A 17,438-nucleotide genomic window follows, 5' to 3' on the forward strand; every position below is an offset into this window, starting at 1 on the left:
TATATATATATATAAAATGTTGGCTAATTGCTCTCTCTCTCCAGCAGCTTTACAAACCTTTCAAAAGCATTTCCACATACCTGACAGACATTTTTGTGTTTTTTTTCCTTCAGAAAATGTTCCTCACAGAGCCTTTTATCCCCCTGTTCCTATTTATCCTGGTACCCTTAGGACCTGCTATACTTCAGCTGTCCTTGGAAAGCTTTTATTTCTTTTCCTGTGTAAATTTTGCTTCCTAGATCCCATATTTTCTTTTTTCTTGGTTTATTCCTTCAGTTTGTTAGGAGACATCATTAGGACTAAGTTTCTGAAGTAAGAGAGCATGGGAATACGTGATTTGAGACTTTAAAAGTCTGTTTCAATTCTGTTTTCACACTTGACTACTATTTAACTGGGTATAGTCATCTAAATTATAAAATATTTTCCCCTGAGAGTTTTGAAAGTATTTATTTTATTTTCTTCTTGAAGGTATTTCTGTATTGCAGTGTTGGTATTAGGAAGTCTGATTTCTTTTTCTTGTCTCTTCTTCTATCTTCACCCCATCCTGCAGGTTTCTTATATTCCTGGTGTTCTAATTTCACCATGATATCTGCTCTTCCCCTACCCACTCCATTCATTATGCTGTGTACTCTTTTGGGCTATTGATTCAAAACCTTCAGTTTGAAAGGATTTTATTTTGTATTATTTCTTTGATAAATTTTCTCATTTTCACTTAAAAAAAAAAAAAACTACTCTAGAACTCCTGTTAATTAGATGTTGGATCTCTTATATTCATCCTACTTTTTGGTTGAGCGAGAATTCTTCATGGCCCTTTTATTTATCTCTTTATTCTTTTTTCTAGGAGATTTCCTTGTCTTTTTGTTCTCATAATTTTAATTCCTAAGAGCTCTTTTTAATAGCTTTCTGTTCTTAATTCATGAATACGATTTCTTTTTCTTAACGATTTCTTATGTTATATTTCTGAGCAAGAAAAGGGAGCTGAATTCAAAAGGAGTAGTCTCATTCATTTTGAGAATTTTACTTAATTCTTTTTTAGCCTTTGTTTTAAAGCAGAACACTCCAAAACTTCATGGCTTAAAAGCAGTTATGATTTAAGAACTTTTCCCAATTCTATGGGTGGGGTTGGTTGGAACAATCTTTCATATACATCTAGCAGCTGTCAGACTAGATGCTTCAGGAGGCTCAGCTGGAACGGCTCATTTAGGATCTATGTAGTCTTCATCTTCCCTTAGGCTAGTTTTATTTTGTTTTTAATTGACACATAATAACACCATACTCATACATATTTGTGAGGTACAATGTGATGTTTTGATATATGTATACATTGTATAATCACATCAGGGTATTTAGGATATCTGTCACCTTGTACATTTACCTTTCTTTGTTGATGAGAACATTCAAAATCCTCTTCTGATATTGTTAACTTTAGTTACCTTACTGTGCAATAGAATACCAGAATTTACTCCTTCCTAATTAACTTCGTACCAACTAGCCAATCTCTTTCTCCCACTTTTCTCCCCTTCCCAGTCTTGAGTAGCCACTATTCTCCCTGTATTTCTATGAGTTCAACTTTTTTTTAAAGTTTCTACTCTAAAATTGTGATATTTGCCTTTCTGTGCCTGATTTATTTCACTTAGCATGACAAGTTCATCCATGTTGCCACAAGTTATAGGATTTCATCTTTATATGGTTGAATAACGTTCCATTGTATATATGTACGATATTTTCTTTATTGAATCATCCATTGATAGACACTTGGTTGGTTCTATATCTTGGCTGTTGTGAATGATGCTGCAGTGAACATGGGAGCGTAGTAACTCTTTAACATACCAATTTCATTTCCTTTGGATATATACCTGTACCACTACTATTGTTGAATCACATGGGTAGTTGTAGTTTTAATTGTTTTTTTTACACAGAATATCAAATATTTCATTGTCACCATGTAATCAGTGACAAATTTAATTTTTTGAAAGACCTCTGTGCTGTTTTCTGTAGTGGCTATACTAATTTACATCCACTCAGGCTTGGACTTATTCACATGGCATTATGAGAACAGCTTTCCAGAGGGTGAAAGTAGAAGCTTCAGGGACTCTTCAGAGGCTTGAGCTTAAGGCTGAGTTCCAAAACTCCTCCCATATGCTGTTCATCAGCCTAAGTCCTGAGTCCAGCCCAGGTTCTGAGGATATTAGAATATTCTGCCTCTTGAGGAAAGAGGCATTTTTCTGGTTGCTTGTAATTTGCAGCACTCTCCACCTTGCCATTTCCCATTTCAGCAGCTTATCCCCTGTTCTCAGTGTTTATTTTCCAGTATCAGAGCTAAATTTTTTCCTATTCCTTTATCCACTTTGCAACCTCATATATTTTGGTTTAAGATTATAGGTACTTCATTGTTTCATGGAAGATGGAGTTTGTGTTTTATTCCTTTTTTAAAATCCTGTTTGCTGGAATTTTAGAAGGAAGTGTTGTAGAAACACATTTGTTTCTCCATTTGGGCTGGGGTTGTGGCTCAGTGGTAGAGCGCTTGCCTAGCACGCGTGAAGCACTGGGTTTGATCCCCAGTACAACATAAAGAAACTAAATAAACAAAATAAAGCTATTGTGTCCATCTAAGTACATATATATTTGAACCATTCTTTATGAAGATGAATGAGAGTGCATAGATAGAAGGCCATGTTCCTTATGATTTGAAAGATTTTGAACAATTTTTTGAAATACCTTTATTTTATTTATTTTTATGTGGTGCTGAGGATCAAACCCAGTGCTTCACACATGCTAGGCAAGCACTGTACCACTGAGCCACAACTCCAGCCCCGATTTTGAACAATTTTTAAAAAGCACAATTACATGCCCCCAAAGTTATTTGAAAGGGTTGGGCCCTAGAGACTTAAATTTTAATTTAAAGTTTTAACTTTATTTTTGTAGCCTAAATGCAGAATGATGAAAGCCTACTGCATGGTGACAGTGGGAATCAAAAGGAGGGAATATCTTCAAGAGATTATTTTAAAGGAAAACGGCGAATGTTGGGACTCCTTGACTATAGAGAATGAAGAGTTTTTGTTGGCCACTTTGGTTCTAGATCAGATAAATGGTGCTGACCCAGACAGGAGCAGAGGAAGTTGGGAATAGGACCTGATTTGGGAGGCAAAGAAGATGAAAGCATTTGTATTTGAATGTATGTTGGGACTTTTGCATGGAGATATCTAGCAAGCACTGTTCAAAATACATTAGCATTGGGATTAACACCAGGAGCTTATTTTATAACAGTGCTGGTTAAATCTTGAATACAAGGAGAAAAGAGAAAGAAAAGAAAGAGGATATGAGACAGCCCAAGACCAAGTCTTGAGATTAAGTATTAGGGAGTGGTTGGAGAAAGAGGTGAAAATTAGATAGGCCCCTGCCATTTGTATTCCCATAAATATGTAATCATACACAAATAGATAATGAATGTTTTAGATATATACTATAAAAGTATTGAGAATTCACTGTTAATTTTATAATCTGAAGGTCAGAGTGTCTAATCATTACCAGAAAAGTCACAAATGAGACCTTGGACATGTGTCAGTGTTTTTGTGGTATATCTCAGAGATGTATGGGTGATCTTACTTATAACAGGTTTGTGTAGTTCATTTTTTCCTCCAGGGTTCCCAACCATATATTCCTTAAAGTATTTTCAACGGCAATAAGAAGTCAACATTCCAGGCTATGGGATTCCACAGTATATAGTTGATTATGTGCTGCTGAAAATTTTGCTGTTTTCAGTGGTGGACCCTGTAGATTGTTATTCCCTTGCCCTACCCCTGATCTTCCCCCACTGCCACCTCCACCTGTGCCCTCATGCTCTGATTCTTCCTCTGAGAAAATGTTTTGTTTGGTTTTAGTAGTTTATTAAGATGGGTCTAATTAGGAAGGTCCTATTGACCTTCTTTACCACTTTGCACCACATGTCATTTTTGAATCTGCTTTTTACTTGAACTCACAAACAACCTCGTCTTTAGAAACGTAGAATTCTCTGTACTTTAGACAGTGTGTAATAAAACTAAAATCAAATCCAGAAACTCGGTCTGGGCCAGGCTTTCCCAAGAGGTTGCCTGTAGGTTAAGAGACAGACATGAATTTGAGTCTAGATATTGCCACTTATTTTCTTTGTGAACCTGAACAAGCTGCTCAGGGTCCCTAAGCTTCAGTTCCTCCTATCTGAAGTGGGAGTAACAGTTGGACCTACTTGATAGTGTTGCTATAAGCGTTCAATGAAATGATTCATGTAGAGCTCACAGTATTTGTCTTTATCATCATGGCTATTGATCAACACCTGACTTCTGTGCCCCTCTCCTCCCACCTTCCCTAGCAACGGCCCGTGTAGGATTGGATATTTGAGAATTGCAGTGAGTAGATCTGGGAGGGAGACTGGAAATGAGGTGTTTCTAGTGGTCTCTGGATACTAGAACTGACTCCTTAACATTGCCTTCAGGCACTCAGAGTTGCCATGGCAAATGAGACCTTCTTAATTTCAGTGTACCAGAGCAGAGATGGGCTGTATTGCAAGCAGTTCTTGGTCTCCTTCCTATTTTTGGCACAGAGGGCCCCAAGGTTATAATGTCTTTGGCTATTATAGCATGCCCATCTATATACCCCCACACTTGAGGAGTGTTTTCCATGCTCCAGACATTGTGCTGGACACCAAGTCTATGTGAATGAATAAGACCTAGTTCCTGCCCTCAAGAATAGAGAGTCATGTAAGCAACTATAACAAAAGGGTTCTCTCTAAGGACTGACTGTTCATTACATGCCTTTCCAGTGGATGAGAAGTGGCTTGGTCCCTACCAATGGTGAAAACCTGTAGTCTAACATGGGGCAGTGATCACATTCTGAATAAGAGACCACTTTGGGTATGTGTTCTGGTGAAGGGGTTTTGGGCACAGTGAAGCTCTGTGTTCCTAAATAGATAGCAGTACTACTGATACATATTGTCTAGGCAGATCTTTAGACATTCTGAATCTTCCCCACTTGTTTGAATCCTAACCCTTTCATATAAATTAGGATGACATTGTTTCTTTATAAACATTAAGATGTTGATAAGTAATAAAGGAATGAGGTTGTGATTTTTTTTAAGAGCCCAGTAAATAATAAGATGTTGAACTTTTCACAAACTACTTATAAGTAAGATATAATTCTGATTCCTAAATTAGATGTGATGATGGCTGAGCAATTTGGAGAGAAGGATAATTAACACAGTAATGTAGACTGTGGCATAATCCTAGGCTGTCAGTACCAAGACAGACTTGACTTTTTTTTTGGTGAGATTCATAGTGGCGAGAGCTCGTTACAAGACCAGAGTTGGTTCATTCTCCATGTTCCACACATAAGATTCTGAGCAGAGTTCTGTGAATACAGGCTGGTTTGGAGCATATATGGCTTTGCTTTTATGAATTTGGGAGGATCAATTATGTAATCTGGCAGAACTTTTTGGAAAAGTAATTTGAAGCAAGTATTTATTTTTAATAAGCTTGAATTTAAAGTAGCTGTCCTATTGATAATAGTAATTCATCATTAATTTTAAAGGGCAGCTTGGGGATGTGTGATAAATATCTTTTGTGCTTTTTATATTTATGCATATGATAAAATGTTTACTTGGAATTGGTAGATAAGGCATTTTTTAAAATCCCCTTTGGCAATAAGATATGATTTTCACGATGGCCACTCTCAGCTTTGTGTCTTTTGTGCACAGGGAGACTCATGCATCTGTACGCGGTATGTGTGGACTGCCTGGAAGGGGTTCACAAGATCATCTGCATCAAGTGTAAGTCACGGTGGGATGGCAGCTGGCACCAGCTGGGCACCATGTACACCTACGACATCCTGGCTGCTTCTCCCTGCTGTCAGGTTGGTATGGACTCCACCCAGGGAGTAGTAGGTGATGCTCAGCTTCTGTCCACCAGTGAATATAACAGAGTTAGAGGCTGCCTGCATTTTGGTTACTTTGAGGGAGGTGGTAGGCCTTGGAAAAGATGCTCCTGCAAATAAAGAAGAAATTCAGAAACTCCCCCAGAGTCTGGCATGGATGATTTAGACATTACATTGTGATAGAATATTACAAAGTCATTAAAAGATACATTGTAGAATAGCTATATTTTTATATGTAGAGTATTTCCCATCTGTTAAAGGAAAAAAAAAAAAGGTAACAAAATGGTACTATACTGTGCTTCCATTTTGTGAATGAATAGGAAAAGGGATCTGCTTGTTGATTCAGATGAGCTGGGTAGTGGTTTTCTTTTTGCATGCTTATGTTTTTCTCTTATTTTTTATAATTAGCTTACACTGAATTTACAATAATAGGTTGTGATTTGAAAGGAAGATGAAAGTTTCACTGTCTTTCACAGAATTTTCTTGTTTCCTTTCTGTGACTTAGCTCTAGTTACTTAGGAATTGCCTACCTCATAAGGTGTGTGAGTTTGACATGAAAGATTTGCAGTCCTTAAATCACTGGTAGGAAGAGGTGCTTTTTGAGGCTAAAGTAGCATCTGAAATTTAGCTGTCATAAGGAAAAGAGAGTAGTATTAACATGCAAACATATTACTAAAAAAGATCATAGAAACACAGGAGGTAAAAATCTTTGGAAATATCTTTCCAAGCACTTGGGGATTAAAGAACTTGTTATATAATTCCCTGCTATTTATGGGTAGAGGAGAAAGTTTTCTTTACTTTTCAGTCTGCAAGCCTGGCTTTTAATAGAAATAACTGATAACCCACATACTTAGTTACTATAGGGGTTTTTATTATTAGTGTTGTAGTTTGATTTTTATAAAGAGAATGTCCTTACTATTATTTGTTTTCTCAGAAAATACCCTTTGTCTATTGAATTGAAAAGTTGACAAGAGGTGGTATTTCAGATCTACTTTGTATTTTAGTATTTGTCAGAGGAGAAATATGCTTATGAGAGTCCTAAAATCTATAGCTGGTCTTGTAGTTCCAAATAGGATTGACTAATTCTATGCCATTCTAACATTGACCATATTTCCATTTTAAAACTTAGCCTTGGAAATGAGTTGTCAAAATTTTTTTAGTTATTCACTGTAGCATTTTGTGATTGTTGTTGTGTCTAAATGTCAGTTCTTGAGATCAAAGAAACCAAAGGAAGTAGTTCCTTTCTCTGCACACCTACCACAAGGGTTATCTTTTACAATAAATAAAATAAGGAAGTAAAAGAATGTTTGGGACTGTTAACTCATGGAATATTGGCATTGGAAGGGACTTGGGAGAGCTTGTCCAGCCTCCCGATTTTCCACTTGTAATGGATGCCTCAAAAATTTAAATGTTTTACCCAGGTTAACATAAATTTTGCACAGCAATGACTAAAACCTGTAATTCCCATTCTGGTGTTCTTTCTATTACAGCATTGAAGGACTATGGGATTATTACTGTATCTTTATTGAGGAGGAAAAAAAAAACAAGGTGGCATCATTCCACACACTATATATATTTCTGCCACACACACTATGTATTTCTTCTTTAAAATGATTTAAACGCAGTCAGGTGTTGTAGCATGCACTTGTAATCCCATTGACTCTGGAGGCTGAGGCAGGGGTTGTAAGTTTGAGGCCAGCCTGGGCAATTGAGCCAGACAGTGTCTCAAAATAAAAAAGGCTAGTAATGTATTTCAGTGGTAAAACACTCCTGGGTTCAGTCCCCACAAAAAGATTTAAACCCAGACCTATGTTTTCTGGCCTTCTATTGAAATGGAAAACATATGTTCTAGTCAGTCATTTCACTGCTGTGACTAAAGATCTGACCATAATAATATTAAATGGAGGAAAAGTTTATTTGAGTGCTTATGGTTTCTGTGGTCTTAGTCCATAGAAGGCTCCATTCCTCTGGGCTTGAGGTGAGACAGAACATCATGGTGGAAGATTGTGGCAGAGGGAAGCAGCTCACATGGTGATCTGGAGGCAGAGAGAGACTCTACTCGCTAGATAAAAAAAAAAAAATATATATATATATATATATATATATATATATACCTCAAACTACCCTCAATTCCCACGTCCTCCAGCCATACCCTAACACTACATTTACCACTCAGTTAATCCCTATCAGGGATTAAATCACTCATTGGGTTAAGACTCTTACAACCCAATAATTTCTCCTCTGAATCTTCTTGCATTGTCTCACATTTGAGCTTTTGGGGGACACCTCACATCCAAACCATAACACCATGTTTGCTGTTTTTATTATTTTTAATCAATTAAAATTTTCACTGTGAAGATAAAGGTGCTAGACACTATTAAGGAATCCACAGGAGTTTTCCAATACATCAGATCCAAAAATAAGCAACTGTTGCTTATCAGAAAGGATAATCAAGGTTAAGGAGAGAGGTTTGCTCAGAATCTCACTTTTAATGTTGTTGGGAAGGATGAAATATTTAAAAGGGAGATTATCTCAGGTTGCCAAAAGGGAGTTCATGTGCTGGCAAAGAGTGTGGGCTCTGGGGCAAGCTACACTTGTCTAAATTGTTGCTTTTCTGCTTTCTAATTATGTGGTCTTGAGCATGATACTTTATCACTGAATGCCCCAGTTTTATGAGCTTAAATTCAGATAATAATACCTATCGCACAGTAGTATTTTAAGGACAAATTGAGATTGTTAGTACATTTTTAGAAGGAAGCTGAAGTTAGGTCTGTTTATTTATAATTTCTGTTTATTTCCTTCAGTCCTGGATCTATTGCTGAAAGTCTTTAGGCCCAGGCATGAATGAAGAGACACTGTGTTGGTGGATTCCTGAAGCCTTAGGATAAACCCTCTTCTGCCTGTATTGCCAATTTTGCTTAAATATTTTGGGGATTTTTTTTCCTTCAAAGAAAACACAATGTATTATGGAGTAGAATGAAAAATGTTTATGAATTTTTGAAATAAACCCAGAGTCTTCAAAGAAATTTTATGCAGGTTTGAATGGGGAAGTTCACTTTAGCCATTCTTCTTTTGTTTTGTTTGTATTTGTGGTGCTGGGGAATCAAACCCAGGGAATCACACATGCAAGGCAAGCACTTTATCACCCAGCAGCTCCTCTCTTAAAATTCAGGGTACAGGTGGCCCCAATTGTCAAGGAAACTTTAATCAAGTGGTTTAGGCAGTACTAGTTTAGAATTTTTGAAATGACTAGCAATGCCTCATCTAGAGAGAGATTGTGAGTTATAAATCTTTCAGATTGATGATGATGTATATTTGAATACATATCTTAGGCTTCATATATCCTGTTTTTGCTAATAGAGGAGATGCTTTACTGGACTCTTGATCTGTTCCCCAGTATGTTGGTTTGGATGACTTTGACAAGAATTGCAAAACTGAAGAAGTTGTGGCTTACAATATTTATTTCTCCCAGGCCCGCCTGAACTGCAAGCACTGTGGGAAGCCAGTGATCGACGTGCGGATTGGCATGCAGTACTTCTCTGAGTACAGCAACGTCCAGCAGTGTCCACACTGTGGGAACCTGGACTACCATTTCGTGAAGCCATTCTCCTCCTTCAAAGTTCTCGAAGCTTATTGATGAAAGCTTTGCTTTAGTAATAGCTATTTTATTGATATTATTACTTTATTACATATCTTTTATAGGGAAACATTCTGTGACATTAATTTCTTTTCTAATTTAAAGCAGAGTTACTTTGTATGTGTGCCACTAAAATGGGGGCTGCCCCTTTCCCTGTCTTGATTCCCAAATGTTAGTCTTTGGTCAGGACCAGATAGATGATCGAGTGAGTTTGGGTAGGGGTTTACTCTCACCAAGAGTCTGATGCAGCTTTAAGGTTGTGGGGAGGATGGCATGGATTTAGGAAGGGGATTATGTGGCTATAAACTAAAAGCCTGATAGGAGTTTGGAGGGAGCTCTTACTAAAATGTTAACTATAAAGACACACTTTTAGATCTTCAGTGGACCTTGGGGAAACATGTGACAAGTGAATGTAAGTCTGAGCCTGGAGAGCAAATAGTGTATTAGGCTTTTGCAGCTTAGTATTCTGCAGCACATATTGACATGCAATTTACTCTGACAGATGATTTGAAAGTGGACATGAGTGCTGTTTCTTTCACTGTTGTAATTTAACAGTCAGTTTTCTTACTGAAAATAATACCCAAATTATAAGATATCACAGCTGTTGGTGTTGCAAATATTTTTAGGTAAGCTGACCTGTAACAGAGACTTGTGAAATGAATTTGGAAATGATGTACACTGAATCAAGAGGGCAGAAAGGCAAAACTTTGATCAACTTCTAAGTCAAGATTCAAATGACAAACTAGCTCTTAAGGATAATCCTTACATAACGTGACTTGGAAAGTAATAGTTTATATAGGTTGCACTGTTGAAAGTGCTGTTTGGTATATCCTTTTTGCAGGAGATCTCTCAGTCACAGAACCTAATGGGTAAGCTTCAGAACCAGTTATGACAAACTTACTTCCTCATAATACCTCATAGCCACACTTAGCACATTTAAAACTGAGTTTCCAAAATTGAAGAGTTGATCTAAGGAGGGAAAGAAAAAAATTGAGAGAATGATGAAGATAATAATTTTGATACTTCTTGTTAAGGTGGGTTTCATTTTGGAGAATCACTATAGTACATAATGATATATCTCAAGATCTCTAGGATACTTTATTTCTGCCCCCCCCCCAAAAAAAAATCACATACAGAACTTTGGGCATTCCAAAATACAACCTTTTGTTCATTATATCTTGGTGATTTAATACACTGATACGCCATGCCCTGGTAGAATTGGAATTGAAAAATGATTTCTCATAAGTGAATTTGATAATTTTAAGTTATATATATGTGTGTATGTATACACATACATATGCTAAAAGAATACTAAAAATAATAATCTTATGAATAGCCACATTTGGGGTTGGTGTGAATATTTTATATTACTCATTTGGTTGATACCATTTTTTTTCTCAGTGTGTTTTTTCTTTTTAGAAGTATTTAGGCATTGCAAGTGAATTTCAGTTCTACTACATGAAGCATTTGATGTTTTGTTTGATTTAATACAGCATTGAAGAACCAATGCATTCACTTAATATTCTTCAACTTTCAATTGTGATGATTGTTATTTGGTTTTCCGATTCTGATTTGGTGTCTGATGATCTGAAAACTCTTTCACAGTGGAAGGAAATGCTCAAAATGCTTACGAGAAGCAGAAAATCAATATTGGTCAGACAGTGTTTGATGCAGCTTCAAGAGGTCTGTAGGACATAGCCTTGAAAGTTTCTCTTTGATACACAAAGCTGTAATTGTGAATTAACTATTTCCCTATTGGTTCTCTTATGCACCGAGTATAAAAATTGGTAAGTTTCTCTTGTCTTCAGAGAACCATTTGGATTTGATATCTGAATTTAGAATAAATGTTAAAATATTTGTAATGCTATTCTTTAACTCACCTACATTTTTCTAGTGAAACCTGTTTATTATATTGTTATTGTAAAAGTTGACCTATACACTGCATCAGCAAACTCTTCAGTTTCAAACCATTGTGGGTGTGGTGAATGCTACATTCACTGTTTTCTCCTTAGATTGTTTTCTATACTCTGAAAAGTAAGTATGATGAGGTTTCACTATAATTAAGTAAAAATTTTTTTGGATGTTATTTTGGTGGTTAAATCAGGATTCTATGGATATATTCAGTCATATACAAAGAGAAACTGAATATCTTTTGCCTTTTCAACATTACATTTTTGTCTAAAAGGGAAAATTGGGCCAATTTGAGAAGAAAATACAGTTGAGTGTGCAACACCATAATGATAAATATCATTTTGGGATCTGCTGACCTTAATGTTTTCTCCAAGCTTTCCCTGAGTACTTTGATGGGAATTGGGATATGTCAAGAAAGATTATTTTTGTTGTAGGTAGGACATTAAAGGATATCAGTCACAAGGAGATCCAGTTTCTGTCTTTCTGATGAGTAGTATTCAATAACATAAAGGCAGTCTTAAGAATGACTAATAATTTCAAAGTGATCTTTTATCTGACATTTTTTGTCACTTATTTTTAAGAGTTCCATACCTTGAACAAATTATCTGCTTTAGTTTAGAGAGAAGACAATTTCTCATTGATCATTTTCTCTTCAGACCATCTTAGCTCTGTACTTTCTTCTGGTTACATCTGAAGCAGTTAATTATACTGGGCTTTTACCTAATAAAAGATAACCATTGTGCTATGAAATTGAGATATGGGTATGTTTTCCCATTCTAATTACACAGGAGCATCCTCATGCACCTTTTAATATCTGGTTTTTGTAAAAGAAGTTAATTTTCTGAATAAAATGAATTTTTATATCTGGGGAAAATTAATTCATCAAGAAAAAATATTGTTAGGTGTTTAAACACTAAAACTAACAGATCCATGCATAGTTTATTAGACTACAAGAATTAACTTGCTCAAAATTTTCATTTAGTCCTGCAAGACCAATGTTCAGTCTGTTCTAAGCCCAGCCCAGGTTGGTAACCCCAGTTTGCTTTTTCTATTTAGTTTCATGGTAACACCTGTTGAGCAGTTTTAGTTGGAGGTTGGGGATAGACGTGAGGAGGAAGTGCCCTTGTTTAGTGTTTTGGTTCCTATAAGATGCTGCCTAAGCCATTTCATCTCCATGTCCTGTTTACTTTATTATTATTCCAGATAATTGGAAGAAAATAAAACAGGTGGGCACCATCAAAACCAGCTCAAAACATATTGTTGGTAAAGATCTCTTGTCAAGATATTTTGGATTGCACTTTTGTTGAGGGAAGACAGTGTAAATAGTTGAAGAATGTTAATAAAATTGAAACATTTGGTTATGGAATTGTGTGCGGTGTTAGAGGGTTTCTGTTTGTGAAATGTATGTATTAAAATAAAATTTCAGAAACTAACATTGTCTTTAGTGTGTCAGTATTTTTTGTTGGAATTTTTGAGAAATGAGATGATCTAATCAGAAAAGATAGTAGATAAGTAGAGAGATTCTGAGGTTTTAAATACTTCAGAAAACCATTTTAGTGTCACTATTACAACTAATCAAAATTATAGACTGTGCTGTTTGCAAATTGTGTATCACACGTAAACTTACTTTTAACAAAGTAAGCATTCTATATAGCAACCCCCCTCCCCCTAGTGACTAGTCCAAAATTATTGTTCTTGTTATAAATTCTTTTGAATAGAGAGTGTCAATGAAATTTAAAATGGAGGCCAAATTTTTTAAAAATACTCTTTTAGTTGTAGATTGACACAGTATCTTTATTTTTATGTGGTGCTGAGGATCAAACCTCACACCTACAGGGCAGGTACTCTACCACTCAGCCCCAGCCCCAGCCCCAGCCCCAGCCCCAGTCCCAAGGCCACAGTTTTGATAAACTCCAAGGCCAGCCATGGTTAGCCACATCCTGAAAACTTTGGTCATCCTAATTTACCCCCAATATGATCTATAATCATAAATTAACCAAAATATAAGCTTTATGTCCTTGTGAATATGATACAGATAAGCTTAAACTTCTCTGCCTTGAAAAGAATATTAATATATATCAGCCAAAAGCAAAAGAGGGTAAAACCTTCCTTATGCTTTATAAAGAATTCTGTAACTGGGCTGGGGATGTAGCTCAGTGGCAGAGTGCTTGCCTTGCACGTGTGAGGCACTGGGTTTAATCCTCAGCACCACATAAAAATAAACAAATAAATAAAGACATGCTCTCTATCTACAATTTACAAAAAAAAAAAAATTCTTTTAAATGCTGTAATTGTTGTGAGTCACTTTCCTGCCACTTTCTGTTCAAGGTCTCTTTACCAACTGTTCTTTTGAATGCAGGATAAACTTAATTTAAAAATTTGATTTGATTTTAATTTTGGTAGTAGATAATCTTATTTTACAAATATTTTCTTTGGTTCCTAGGCCTTTACAAACTTTCATAATGAAAAGACTAGATTGTATGCTTCTTCATTCTAAACAAAGTAAAACTGAGTCATTATTAAACTTGTGTTTTTTATGTAGTATTATCAAATATAATTTATTCTCTAGATTGCTGGTCCCTTAATTTCATCATCATTCTCAGCCAGTGGATAAAATCCAAAAAAATGTTAGAACATAGGACTAGATGTGTAGGAGAAAAGAATCTCTAATCTAACAGGGTTCAAAGCCTGTGTTGCTTCTTATTATAGGCATCAGAAGCATAAATTTTATTTTGTTCAAAGGCTAAGTAGACTTGAGATTTTGTGACTTTTACTAATGTAACATGTCAACAAAGTTTCATTGCCATTTTCAGGAAACTACAGTTCTTACTACAGAGGGGAAGGGAAGACCAAAGTTATATAGTGATAGCTAAGAGTTAAGTTTAGTGGAAGAAAACTCTTACTTGTTCTTAATGGTTTGCACTTTAAATCTTGCTTGCATTATTTTAACTGAAGTTTGAAAAAACTCAGCAGCATATTGCTAATTATGTGGGCTATTTAGTAAAGAGTTATATTTTGAAAGGAAAAAAAAAAAGCTTGTCTTGAGCTTTCATTCTTTTCCTGTTTTCTTGGCTTTCCACACTGGGGGTCTAATAAATGTGAATGTCTTTGAAGATAGTAAAATGCGGTACAGGTATAATATTTGAAATAATAATGTTTTGTTGCTATTGTTGTTTTACAGTGTTTGAGATTGAACCTAGCTCCCTACACATGCCAGGCAAACGTCGTACCCCTAAATCATATCCCCAACCCTAATAATAATGCTATTTTTAAAGTAGAATTTTTTTCCTAGTGGAAATCTTTAGCATTGTGATAATTATGTAAGCTTGATCTGGCATTGCTGAGTTTCAGGGACAGAAAGATAAAGTACTTTGTCTCATGGAGTCCAGTAGAACAATACTGGTTACATATCTCAGTGTTCAAATGGACTGGCCACTGTATCTTGGTGATGGTCTTCATGTTAAGTGGTCTGAGACACTTGATTAAAAATTTTGGTAGTATCTTAAAATAAGTTTAGGACTACCTAATTGCATTCCTAAAAACCCCAGTAACTCTAGAAAGTGGAAATGCCATAGACCTAACAGTAATAGAATTTAGAGTAAGGGCTATGTTTTTCATTGTAGTCACAGAGTAAGGGTTTGTTAAGTTACATTGACTCTTGTACTCATTTTAGAGATTCGCTGAGGCCCAGAAAACTCAAATCTAAATAAGTTTAAGTAGTTAATGGCTAACCAGAAATTAAATCTGGATTCCCTCAGCTAGCTCACCATGGCTTAGAGCTGGAGTATCCATGAACTTTTTTCATTTTTGCTTTCTCTTTTCTATTACTATTACCATATAGGCTACTTTTAGCATGTTAATTATTAGATTTAGATGTTTGGTACCTGAAAAAGCTTTTTAAACTTCCCTCACTACTGGAGAACCTGTTTTTGTTTTTAACATCAACTTTATATAGTGAAATTAATTTTGGTTTTTGGTTTGGCTTTTGGTTGTGTTTACTGATTACTTTTTCATCTTCTGGTGCTAAGAGCAACACATCTGGGAAATCTAGATGAATGGCAGATATATTTGCTATAAAGGGAAGAAATGTCAATTATAGGGACATACACTTAACCAGATATGTAAATAGGAAGATATCTATTCAACTTGTATAAAACACAGGCTTGAGGGATTTAATATTAACTATGGCTTAATATAAAAACATATAGGAGAAGTGTCTAGACCTTCTGTGGAATGGTGAGTCCCTAGAAGTAATTGAGGGGAGCCTCGTGGGCATGGAATCTGTGTGTATGTGCATGGGGGGTGCATGTGTACTTTTAGAAACAACTTTATTGAGAAACAATTGCTATACAATAAAATATACATATTAAAAGTATACAATTGATATAGGTGGAGATATATAGCCCCCCACAGTCACAATAGTAAACATACCTATCACTCCCTCTCACTTTCTTCCTTGCTTTCCCATCTGTAAGCAACTGCTGCTTTCTCTGCCCCTAAGATTAGTTTCCCTTCTACAAGGTTTATGTACATAGAATCATATAATGAGTATGTATCCTTATTTGTCTGACTTCCTTAACTCAGCATAGTTTAGATTTATCTATGCTGTGTTGCTTGAATAGATCCTATTTGTTTACCTGCTGATGGACATTTGGGTTGTTTGCAATTTGAGCTATTATGAATAAAGTTGCTATGCAAATTTGTGCACAAGCATTTGGACATATATTTTCTTTTCTCCTGGGTAAAAATCTAGGAGTGCAATAGGTAGACAACCTAGTAGGGGTGTGGCAGATTTTTAATAAACTGCCAAACTGTTTTATAGAGTGGTTGCATCATTTTTTTAAACTCATGATTCTCCTGCCTAAGCCTCCCAAAGTAGTTGAGATTATGGGCATGCACCACCATGCTGGTCACGCTATTGGACATTCCTAACAACTGAGAGTTTCGGCGTCTCCACATATTTGCCAACACTTGCCATGGTCAGTCATTTTTTAAAAAATATTTTTTTAGTTTTAGGTGCGATACCTTTATTTTTACTTGTTTATTTTAATGTGGTGCTGGGGATTGAGCCCAGTGCCTCACCTGGTCCAGGGGAGTGCTCTACCACTGAGCCATAATACCAGCCCAGTCATTTTAATCAGTTTTTAATCTGTGGTGGTAAAGTATTGGGTTTATAATTTATATTTTCTAATGATAATGGAGCTAAGCACCTTTCCATGTGTTTGCCATCTGCATGTCTTTGTTTAAATCTTTTGCCCGCTTTTATTTACCACCACCATACCCATACCCTAGGCTGGGGACAGAACCCAGGGCCTTGTGCATACTGGATAATTGCTGTACCTGGGATAACCCATCAATTTGTCCTTTGTGTGTTGTGCATTTGATGTCTTACCTAATCCAATGTTGCAAAATTCATATCCTCTGGTTTCTTCTTGAATTTTTATGCTCTTAGCTTTTACATGTAGGTTATGATCGATCCATTTTGAAAGTTGTTTTCTTTATTTATTTTTTATTGTTTTTGTGATATTAGAGGTCAACCCCAGGGCCCCACAAACACTGGACAAGTGCTTTGCCGCTAAACTACATCCCTAGCCCCAGTTTATTATGTTTTGAGATATTCTTGCTGAGTTGCTGAGACTGGCCTTGAACTTGTGATCTTACTGCCTCAGCTTTCTGGGTAGCCAGGACTATAGGCAGAACCTACTAATATTGGTAATTATATTTCTTATATGTGTCTGTGGATGAGCATTTTATTTTCAGTTTAGAGGTAATTTGGGTTTTGACAAGGAAGTAGATTTAAAAGGTATAATAGCCTTTCTTAAGCAGAATATGTGCTAAATATAAAAATTGGTGAAATTCTAAGAGCCCTAGCTAGGAGTAACAAGCAGTATCTTGATCTGTTTTTTTGTTATAACCAAATAACAGATTAGGTGATGGTGGGCATGAGGAATTTCATGCAGTGTTGCAGGCTGGGAAATCCAAGATG

General features: G+C 36.0%; 1 protein-coding gene across 1 annotated transcript in view; it reads left to right on the forward strand.

Annotated features, from left to right (window-relative positions):
- Heca (hdc homolog, cell cycle regulator) overlaps window positions 1-12,885 on the forward strand; it is a 15,074-nt gene extending 2,189 nt beyond the window's left edge. Inside the window, exons 2-3 of the mRNA XM_015501779.2 lie at window positions 5,729-5,883; window positions 9,377-12,885. Of these exons, the coding sequence (XP_015357265.1) occupies window positions 5,729-5,883; window positions 9,377-9,541 (320 nt within the window). The 3' untranslated portion in view covers window positions 9,542-12,885. The remainder of the gene's footprint in view (window positions 1-5,728; window positions 5,884-9,376) is intronic.
- Window positions 12,886-17,438: the final 4,553 nt, after the last annotated feature.

The sequence above is a fragment of the Marmota marmota genome, unplaced genomic scaffold (genome assembly GCF_001458135.2).
Source record: "Marmota marmota marmota unplaced genomic scaffold, marMar, whole genome shotgun sequence".
Taxonomy (NCBI): domain Eukaryota; kingdom Metazoa; phylum Chordata; class Mammalia; order Rodentia; family Sciuridae; genus Marmota; species Marmota marmota.